The sequence below is a fragment of the Cariama cristata genome, unplaced genomic scaffold (assembly GCF_000690535.1).
Source record: "Cariama cristata isolate BGI_N322 unplaced genomic scaffold, ASM69053v1 scaffold13532, whole genome shotgun sequence".
Lineage (NCBI taxonomy): Eukaryota > Metazoa > Chordata > Aves > Cariamiformes > Cariamidae > Cariama > Cariama cristata.
Genome location: NW_009604477.1, coordinates 45,170 through 56,542, shown reverse-complemented (window position 1 = coordinate 56,542; position 11,373 = coordinate 45,170). Strand labels below are relative to the sequence as shown.

Here is an 11,373-nt window from a genome sequence, read left to right as displayed (position 1 = left end):
AGGGCTCCAGAGCTGGAAGAGACATCAGAAAGTTGCTGATGCCTTTGGGAGCGATCCCCAGCACCACTCATCCCCAGGGGCTCAGCACACATAAACCTCATCTGTCCAGGCTGTTAATTTTGTTACTGGGTAGATATACCCTTTAGCAATGGTCATTCTTCCTTTCACATATCCTGAAGTGACTTCCTTCTGTAATCATATTCCTTCTATTCCAATCACATCATTGGAAATGTTAATTTCCTTCTTTTAATTGGGTTGATAAAGTCTTTTGTCTAACAAATCTTTTCCAATATGTTAGTAATAGATTTTGTTGCTGTGTGTGACATTCTCGGTATTGCAGCCGAGTACATTGTGATCGGTTCCAGTCTCTGAACTTCTCTCTTTTTCAGTGTTTAACTTTTGTGGCTATTCCTGACACGGATAATGTATTCTTTTGTTAATTGAAACTCAGCTTCAAGAAAAGCACTTCTTTTTATGCACATGCAACTGGAAGCTAATCTTTATTATTAATTGCAGCAAGATAAGGTATGCTGCTGCGGATTGATGTTCTCCATCTGAGCACGCAACTGGAAGCTAATCTTTATTATTAATTACAGCAAGATAAGGTATGCCGCTGCGGATTGATGTTCTCCGTCTGAGCATAGGACGTAGTTTTGATTATTTGTCTGTTGGCCCAGTGATGTCCAAGTACACCTTTCATCCTTACGTGTGTTAGCAGTACAGAACTGATGCATTTGGTTTAATTGTGCCTATTCTGAAAAGCCACATTTCCCTCCATTTTTTCAGTTTCTCTGTCTTTGAAAATTGTCAGTACCTGCTTTAGAGGAGGAAGAGGGTTAAACTAACACCTGGAATGATTCATAAAATTTTTCTGCTTCCTCTTTTGAATTTTATTTGGGCATAAACCTGAACCGTTTTTACATTCATGAGTTGCGGCAAACTTCACAGGTGATAACATACCATTTCGGAGATTAGAGCCAAGAATTCATCAAGCAAAATTTTTTTGTATCGAAATGATCTCTTCAGGGTAGTAATCTTTCTGTCTGATTAACCACACGACTTAAGTGTCGCACCCAAATGGTGAAGCGATGCCAACCTAACCATCCTACTTTTACCCTGTAGCCCTGGGTCCGTTGTTATTTTTTCTCATTCTTTTTCACTGAATTGCAGCTCATTCACAGGATGGCGTTTGAATACTCCAGGTAGAAATACTTACCTTTTTTCTGAGCTGACACCTCTCCTCACTCTTGTGTGGATATGTAAGGGATTACGAGGTGGTGAGGCGTACACGGAGTAGTAGTCAGTGATCTCAGCCTGATAGAAAACTACATTTATCTAAATCCAGCCTTTCCTTGTTGGGCCCCATAACAATGAGGCTTTACACCAAGGTGAAGCAGGAGTGCTGTGATGAAATCTCTCTACTCTTGTTTTCTCAGTGTGCTAGCTATAACTAGCTACTTCTTATAGCCAATATTTTAATATATGTTCTTAAAACTAACTTCATCAGATAAAGATCATCATAATTTTGCTGTTTTCTCTTGGAACTGGAGGTACTAGATGATACTGGAAAGAGCTGCGAGCTTAGCCGTGACGGAGTCATTCTCGTGACTTCAGTTGTGCCAGGAGGTTGTAGTACTTAAATTGGTTGCTGATTAATCCCCTTCATAACTTCCCATTTCCTCAGTTAAACCTGGGTTATTCAGGATGGGTCTTACTGTTACCGTGCTGTGCCAGTCATGTTTCACTTTGCGGTACCGTAATCGGCAATAGTCGTATTTTGAGTGCCCTCCATGTTGCAGTAATGGGACTGTCGATATTTCCAGCGATCCTTTCAGTACTGGTCAAGACAGGCACAAAATCTTCATTGACTTCCATTCGATTTGCAACTGAAGATATACTGTTATAATAAAAATATTGTTCTGTTGACTTTCACTGGGACAAGAACTGGGCTTTCTTCACTGACACACATGAGGAAGTGTTTTATCCAGTAACGGAAGGATTGAGTATATCGTCAAATAAAATCAAAATCAAAATGGGGTTTGAATAATTCAAAAATCAACACTTAAATCTCTGCATCTCTTCTTTTGATGTTCCTCTGCAGACAGGTGGTGGGAATACCTGCCTTCCTGAAGCAGCCTGATTACAGGGGTAGCACATGGGCTGTGTGAGGATGGTGATGTTTAATTACAATTACGGTTTACCAGATGTGCTGTACTCTGGTCCTTTTGCCGTTGCAATGTACTGTAGTAGATTCTGCATTATTTGTTCTTTATTGGTATTCCCTAGAATGAATATAGGGGAAAAATGAGAGTTACAATTTAAAGAAAAATAACAGTATATAAAGTAATGAGATTGTTCCAAAGCTTAATTAGATGGAGCAGATTGAATGCATTACAGCGATGTCTGGAGGCAACATAATTAAATTGTAGGCATAATCCTGCCTGTATTGGAACCGATTTTATCTTCGTAAGGCAAGCAGCGTTAGATGACCCTTCCTACTATGTTAAATTACTAATTCTTCTAGGAAGACTTACGGATCTCATAGTATTATCAGACTTTAAAGCCACAAAACAAAATAGGGTATAAGTCGACATATCAAACTGTTGATAGCCCGATTACATGGATGACTTCAGTTTCAATCTTAGCATATGCTCCAGCTCCGTAATTGAATCATAGATCTAAAATACATATGTCTGCAGTGTATTATTGTGTATGCTGAATTCATCTCATTTATAAAATCTCTTAATGAAGTTGTTTCCAAATACATACACTGACAAAGATACTGGTGAATAATGTGCAGAAGTGCTGTGCCTGAACTACATCTCTGCGTATGCTGGATGCAAATGCAAAGATGCCTATGACACCTTAGCTGTAAAAAGTAATATTGTAAGATGTATGGATGCATGTATACCTACATATATGTATGTATTTAATTTTTTTCTGTGTTCATTTATATTTTATATATTCTTTCATCTTTTAAATTTTCTTTTTTATTTTCTTTTACAAATGTAATTTTTATTTTCATATTTGGATACTTTCCTTCTACTCCATTACACTACTGTGGGGGTGATCTGACTTTATAGTATAGATACATTCCAGTGGCGTCAGAGTTTTTGTCCTACTTCATTAATGTAGTATACATGAATAATCTCTCTTAGCATCCTGATGCCGGTGTGTTGTTTGGAGGCTTCATTTCTCTTAGGTTACCAAACATTTGCCTAAATACTAATATTTTTCAGGAGAGATCACTAGTATTTTGAATTCAGTAAAAGACCTTTCTAACTGCCTCTTCTGGCTTGTTTTAAATAATTCTGATGTTTGTTGGTCAGCCTGTAGAAAGATTAACTTTGTTATTTGCATTCAACAGTGAACACTTTTTTTTAAAAGATTGCTATTGAGGGGGGGCGTGGGCAGTAGTACGTGTCATGATTGGTCTTTATCATTGCCGGCACTTTCAGGAGACATAAATCTCTACCACAGTCTGCTCAAAAGACAAGCTCATTTGTCTGGGCATTAGCTGGCAGTTTTCATAGCATAAATTTAAAGTTTTCAGGAGGAATCTAATGTTTATCTTGAAAATGGAGATTAGGGTACCAAAGAATAATATGTTTACTTTTCAGCACCATGAATATGTAGTGACCTACTTATACTGTACCATTTGGTTTTATTTTTAAAGCTTGTCAAGCCAAGTCCTGTTGCAATTTAAGAAGCGTCCTTTTTAGAAAAGCAATAAACTACACTAGGTACTAAATTAGCATTTTAGAAGTGGAATGTTCTCAAGATTGTCCTTCAACAGCGTTTTTATGTTTTATCGTGCCGTAAGTAAAACAGTGTTTGCCTCGTGTTTAAAAACATGTTTTGCTTGACCTGCAAGTTAAAATACGGCCACTGACAGGCCTAGGTTCAATACAGCACTACGATGCTGTAATTTTAAAAATAGATATACTTTTTTCTAATAAACTGAATTTTTAATGACCTCTTGATTATCATGAGATATTTTAAAGACAAGTGATTTTATCCAAAACATTCCTTGTGTTTCTGCATATGCGAATTTACTTGATTAATTTTGAGAACATCTGCATATAATTCTGTATACTTAACAGTGGTAAGATCACACCACTTTTCAAATAGCAGCTACAAATTTCACTTTCCGGACAGACTCAGATTTTTGTCTAATTGGAATGCCAAATGTACAAAGGTACCACAGAAGACTGTGTAATTATGTAATTTTCTCTTGATCTTTCAGAGTCTTCCTGCGAGCAATTAATCAGTATGCAGATATGCTAAACAAAAAATTTCTTGATCAAGCCAACTTTGAGTTACAGGTAAGAAAAAAAACACCAGTGTCTTGGGGACTAATGTTAATGTTGTAATAAATTCCTGTCCTAAACGCATGATTTTGGTGTATGTATGTGTCGTCATGAACCCCAGTTGACCACTTAGCCCAGTTAAGTCATTTCAGGCTCAGCAGGTATGTACAATCCACTTACGTCTTGTGGGTCTTGTCCTGGAAGAGCATTAAGTCTTACCCACAGCATCATGGAAAACTCCTCCTTTCCTTCAGGACCAGCAAAAAGGGGTGTCCTCCCCCTTTCTGCAGCAGATGCTTTAGCAGAATTATGGCCTCAAACATGGAGCCTGAGACGCGGCGTCCGAGTGCCCTGCTGCTGAGAAACGCGCCGGTTTAGGTCACTTGTTCAGGATCCTTTTTTTTTTTTCTTTTGTATTTATGTGTTCACATTTAATTTTACTTGAATCGTCAAAACACAATCGATTAGGATTTGTAGAGGGAAAGTGTTTCATGGAAATGTAAACACGACGAGGAGATGTACTAAGAATGTATCAAGAAACAGTCTCTGTGGTGTCTGTTATTTCCTCCCTTAAATATTTATGTGCATAATTTAGATACTTCTAAGTTGTTTTGTAAGTGTGCAGAAAAACATTTCAGAGCATTAATGGTATCTATTCTTGTCATTTTGGGGGCTTTCAGCTTTGGAACAACTACTTCCACCTGGCTGTTGCTTTTCTCACACAAGAGTCTTTACAACTGGAGAATTTTTCAAGTGCTAAAAGAGCAAAAATACTTAACAAGTAAGTCCTATTCGTCATCTAAATCATGGACAAGAACTTGAGGTCTATTAACATAATTTTAGTTTAATTTCTTAGCTAAATCCATTCAAATTGAGATGCAATCATGGTATAATGAAAGGTTGGTTTTAAAAACATGAATCAAGTATTGCATGTGTTTCTACCCTTGAATCAAGATCTAAATTACATGATTCATTAGTGATGAAGACAGTATTTTATACTGCAGGATGTTCATAAAGTCAAGACTTTTCAGAAGTATTAACGTATTATAAAACTGAATTTTTAAATCACTTTAGCTTTGTGCTTATTCTAATCTCATTTTACGTGCGCTCTTTATTGCTTAATCCCTAACGGCCTTTTAGAGTGAATTTTTGTAACTACAGCCAGTTTCACTGCGATATCCCTGAAGAATGGGTTTGTATAACTGGAGTCTTGTATGCTTTCCTGGTTAAAAGGGATTACATTGCCTACCTCTGAACAGGGAGCTTGAACTACCCGGCTGCTATTCAGAGTCCCACAGCAAATGAAAGCTGTCAAAAGAAAAAGGACTGGAAATAAGACTGGAGCATGAATATTTTAATGTATGTGTTTCTCCTAAATTTCATTGGAGTTCCAGTGTAGTGAACCTTATCGTTAATTAACTAATCACTGAGCACTGCAAAAAGCCAGTTACATGTTTTCAAACGTAGTGTGTGGATTCTCTTTCGGTGTCGTAATATTTGTAAAGAGTGCCTGCAAAAGCAGTTTGTTCCCATGGTCGATCAGATTACCACAGTTAACGCACAAAAATGGGGAGTTTCAAGGCTATGATTCCCTGAACAAGTATAACTCAGACTGCTTGTACGTACAATATATATTATATATCTATACGGAGGAAAAAGATGCATTTTGTATCACTTCACCTTCTAAATTCAAGCCTTTTTGCGTATTATGATGACGAGAGAGATCACAGTGGGAATGGGAAGAGTTTATCACTGCTGCACTGACATGTGATTTTAAAGGCTTTTGATTTTAACTGGGTGGGTTGCGGGCTTTGACCAGAAACGACAGGGCTGTATGTCCCATCCTTTTTTTTTGGCAGCTAAGTTTTGCCCTTCAAACGCATCCACTCCGTCATGGGTTTTGAGGTGCTTCCTTTGGAAGCTGTGCTTTACCCGAGTGTTGAAACAGAATTTTTTAGCGCTGTATGATCTAACGTACGTACCTGTGACTCGTGGGGCTTCCTTGATGAAACAGGAATATTTACAGGTTCGGTGGAAAAGTGATGTCAAGCAGAGCTCAGGTTTTTGCACTTGTGCTGTAAATATCATAAATAACATTAGAGTTACACATCTGCAAAAGGAAATCAAGGTGGTTGCGTAGAGCCAGGTACATTTTATTTCCTTAGATTTGGAGTTCATGGAACAAAATGGTTTTGTACAAGGTGGGACCATTGATGCAAACTCTCTCTTGTAATTAAGAGTGGAAAGGATACTTGCAAAAGGCAAAGCGCTCCGATCGATTGGTGGGCAGAGGGATCAAAGCCGTGGCTGCTGTCGGTCTCCCCTTGCTGGCTCTGGCCGACGTTGGTGTGCACCTACGTGAGCATTTGAGTTCAGATCAGACTCCTGACCTGAACAAAAGAAAAAAACAACAGTCAAGCTGTAATTGGCCTGGAAATTACTGACAAATACATTTGTGGGCTGATATTCCCTCTTTGTGAGGACGGGAACCTTAGACAGAAATTTTCTTCAAGTGATTTTTATATTAAACTGAGCAGTATATCTTGTTGAAGAAATTCAGGAAATCAGCAGACATTTCTCACTGCCCATAGAAGTAAATAGATTAAGTCATTTGAAGTTGGTTACTTAATGAAGTTTGCTAAATTGTAAATCTCTGTTTATAATGGTTTTACAAGTTGTTATTTTCAATTTAATCATGTTTTGGAGACAGAAATCAAGACCATAAATTCTTCAAGATGCAATAAATGTATAGTTTGGAAGCACTAACTTTTATTGCTGTGTGAAACCACTACCAGTTCTGTGCCAAAGGGATATAATTAATCAGTTAATTCAATATCACACTCACCCATCTTTTTAAGTATGTATTTCAATTAATATGTCAAATATTTAATAATTAAAATTTAATTATTGTAATTTGTAGTTTTTGCTAAACATTGCATTTAAGCATTAGATAATAACATATTCTTAATGATGCAGAAGAATCTCTTTAATCCATATTAATGACAGGGTATCTCACTATTATCCCAGAGAAATCCCACAAGTTGCCAGATATTACCATTTTCCTCACCTTGTTATTTAAGTAATGATCTTTAATATACAAATATTCTGTGTAGCAACTGTATGCTTGGAGCTCGTTATGGTTCTGATCCCATCATTAACAAAGGCAATAGGATGTTTTCCATTCATTAAGCTTTCCTGGTATTAACATGGAGAGGGAGCGGTATATCTAAATAACCCTGATGGGAGATGGGAGGCATTGGTGCCTCCGACCCTGCGGTGGAGCCGGGGTGGGTTTAGCAGGGGGGGCTGAGGGATGGGCTCCCACCTCTGCCCCCGAACTGCCTGGGACCACTCACTTTTGGTCTGACCCAGGCAGGACACCAAAGCCCATTGGAACGTAGAAACCTTCTCCGTCTGATTTTGCGCGAGGTACGAGACGTCGCAAGATGTTCCTTGTTGTATTTTCTGGGTTAATGCTCTGCTAAGAGGGTGTATAAAAATAAAATACAGCCTTAGGCCCTGAAGCTCTTTGCTATGCTTCCTCCAGCCATTACCATTTGAAAAAATAGAAAACGCTCAAAATTAATCTCTGTAACCACCCACGTCTTCCGGAGGATGGTTAGGTAATCTGAAAATACGGCAAAGAGAGGTTTTGCGCAGGTGAATGTTTTGCATGTGTTCTCCCTTTGGTAAGTGTTGCTGCAGAAATTGAAAATGAGGGTCTTTTGAGGGAGAGCACGGAAGATGAGGCGAGGAAGAGAGGCTGATGGCTGCGTGGCCGAGGCTTTTGGGGTAGCGGGGATGTGTCAGGCAGCCTCGGTGCCTCACTCCCTTGTAAAAAGGACTTTTGGCAAAGCGTTTACAGGCGCATCGCTGAGCTGGTGAGGGAGGCTGTGCAATGTTCTTGTATTGGTTGAATTTGGAGAACCTGCTCTGTAATTTCAAATATTTTTGAATGCTGATCAGATTTTGAAACGAGATGTTTCTGCTTCTTGATATTAGATTATTTTTTTTTTAATGGTGGTTTTGTTTTCCTTTTTAAGGTACGGTGATATGAGAAGGCAGATTGGTTTTGAAATCAGGGATATGTGGTATAATCTGGGTAAGTAGCCTGAGCACCTATTGCTTAATGCTTTCACTCCATGTTTCTGTAAACGAAGTTACAGAGGAAATGAACTTGCTTTCTCTTGAAATAATGGTAGGCTTCCAGAAGGCATTTAAAAAGCAGGTGATTTAAGAAATAAAGCCTCCTCTGCATGCTTATTTTGCCATCTGGGAAGATACGTAACTGTAGTCAATGTTTACATATCTTCTGTTTTTTCATGGTATTCAACCTCATGCTAAATCAAAAGAAACGGTTGTGGTGATACCTGTTGAATGGGGTTTTTTCCTCCTTAAAAATGTATACGTACATACACATATGTATACACGTAGATATATACACACATGTACACGTGGATGCAGTGACTGGGACTGTAGCATGGTGAGTGCATCCAGGGACATCAGTAACTTAGCCTGGAAATTCTGCCGAAAGTCTGATTTTCAGTCTTGTTTGGCTGTATCAGAGTGACTCAGGAAGATCAGCAAAGAATGAGAACTTGGTTATCCCTGGAGTGCGTGGGTAAATTAGGCAGATCTGACTATCTCAAGTCTGTGCTATTCTGTGGGTGTAATTTAGCTGTATGGGGATTGAATTTCCTGAGAAACTGAGTATTTACTGTGACCTGAGTGTACCTATCTGCCAGATTTCGTTTTCCTGAGCTTAACAGTGGAGACACTTCAGGTCTTCTGAGTTTTATCAAAAGTTCCTTGAATTATCAGAAATAAACGCATTTGCCACTTCACTTAGATCTCGAGCTGAGCTGTTGTTGCTGAGACTTGAAAAAAATCAGCATATATATGAGAGGAGGGAATGCAAGGCTTCCTAAGTATTTGATATGACAGAGTTTGCATCCAGCCTGCTGGAATGATGAGAAAAGGCTTCTGAGAGCAGCCGAGTTCACTTTTTATTAGAAGCATCTTTCGTGCATTAAGTGTCTGGTGAACAGATTAAAGGGTAGTACGCACTTGATATGTGACTTGACAGACAGATTATAAAATCAGTATCGTGCCTGATGCTGGGTCATCCAGCTCAGGATGCTGACAGCCTCTTTGTTAGTAATTAGCCAAATCCTTCCCTCCTCCAGGCTTACGGTCCTGTGTTTGTCTCTGATCTTTACTAATTTCTCTAGCATCTTTGGATCCTTGAACTTTTCCCAGAATTTACTGGACTGAAAGTAGAAAAGTTTGCACACATAGTTATACCTCTGACTGTTCTTACATGAGGTTATTTTATTCAGGCTGGAGACTGTGGAGTGCGTTGTGCTTTTTACTACTACTGCTGACACTGGCTGCTCTTGAACAAGTTCTTTAGTTGCTCTAGGGTTCAGTTTTTCACCATTAACAGGGAGGTGATAATAATTTCCCCTGGAGTTTTGTGAATTGATTGACATGAGGTGTGGTGTTTTCTTCAATATTTCTTTCTGTGCTGTCATGAAAGCCTTTTATTTTTAGTAGAGTTTTTATAAACCAAGATTATCCAGGTAGATGACTCCGACTCCGTGACCTCCTCTAGCTCAAATGTCTATGATTCTGTAAGTGCCTGGGATCATTAATGCCGACAGCTCACATGTTGAGCGAGTCAGTAAATTGCTGCTCTTTCCAACAAAAGCTGCAAGAGAAAGGTAAATCGGAGGCAGGACCCCAATCGAAGGCAGCCTTTGTACCTCTCATAATGAGCAGCTTGCTTTTTCTCATCATCTTTGTAATACAGATAGTCCGTGCTGATCATGTTGAATTTCTGGCATTTCACCAATCTCATGTATGTCACTGCATCAATTAGGAAAGAATTCTGACTTACCATGGCAGAGGAATTGACTGGGGGATGTTTGACACTTTTGTCTTAGAAGTTGCACTACATTAGTCAAATTATTAATGTATGTGTTCAGAAACAAAATCAGAAGTGAAAAGCTATAATGCTATTATATGCTTGAGCATATAATTTTTATGACTATGCCATTGTGCATAAGAGATGATGAAGCCAAACAACCTTGACTTTTGATTTATGTATTAAAGGCTATGGATAAGCCTCAAAAATTAATATTTTGTCTCATCAGTTTTCGTTCATAAATACCATGATTAACATATAATGCCTGCTGAGTTAAAACTCCCCAGTTGGGACCAAGACAGTCATCTAGCTATAATGCACTTTTAAGAGTATAATTTATTTTCTGAAATTAAATAGTAAAATACAAATTCTAGAAGTTTTTTCTCGTCTGTGTGTTTCTGACACAGTGGTGGCTGCAATATTCATACCTTCCTACCTTTCTAAGTAGGATAATAAAAAAAAGAGCATGTATAGTGGAGAGCAACACTAGCTAACTGTGTGCGCACTTTAAATACCTGTAATTTAAGAATGAGATTTTTGTTTTAAAGAGTGAACCGTGTGCGAGAGATCCAGCCTGACAGATTTTCTATTTAAATCCTAGTTGTAGCTCTCCTGTTTGGTACCCTGCTAGATTTGATCATGAAGGCTTTAGATTTGAGTGCAGCAGCAATAAGGATGGCTTCGGGGAACCTAGTCCCAGTGTGCAGAGCTCCCGCTGCATTGCCTTTCGGAAAGCGCTGCAAGGCTTTTCTTTTCTTGCATGCACCAAAACGGTGTATATTACTCTTTATAGGCTTTTTTCTTTCTGTATCACAACCTGAACTATTTTGTTGGAACCGGGGCTCCTTAGACCTTGGTGAGACGGTAAGTATCAGAGAAGCATAAAGCAAGCCGTGGCCTCTGTCTTGAAAATGTAGGAACTCGAACAACACGCGCTTAAAAGCGTTACGTGATGCAATTTAGTGTATACAAAACACAGTTTGACAGTGGGTCGTGTGTACCAGTTTTCAGTGGTTAATGGTTTCAGCAGTTCTATGTTAAAGAGGTTGTAATGACGTTTAAAATAATATCCTTGAGGTAAAGTTGGTCAAGGAAAACCAGCTCAGAAAACATTGCTTTTATTGTTGACATCTGAAC

At 38.6% G+C, this 11,373-nt stretch overlaps 1 protein-coding gene across 1 annotated transcript in view; it reads left to right on the top strand.

The window, feature by feature from the left end:
• Positions 1–607: 607 nt before the first annotated feature.
• The window catches only part of LOC104156898 (dedicator of cytokinesis protein 1-like), a gene marked incomplete at its 3' end in the record, with an annotated part of 55,552 nt that continues 44,786 nt past the window's right edge, over positions 608–11,373 (top strand). Inside the window, exons 1-4 of the mRNA XM_009695642.1 lie at positions 608–687; positions 4,247–4,325; positions 4,991–5,091; positions 8,354–8,412. Of these exons, the coding sequence (XP_009693944.1) occupies positions 608–687; positions 4,247–4,325; positions 4,991–5,091; positions 8,354–8,412 (319 nt within the window). The remainder of the gene's footprint in view (positions 688–4,246; positions 4,326–4,990; positions 5,092–8,353; positions 8,413–11,373) is intronic.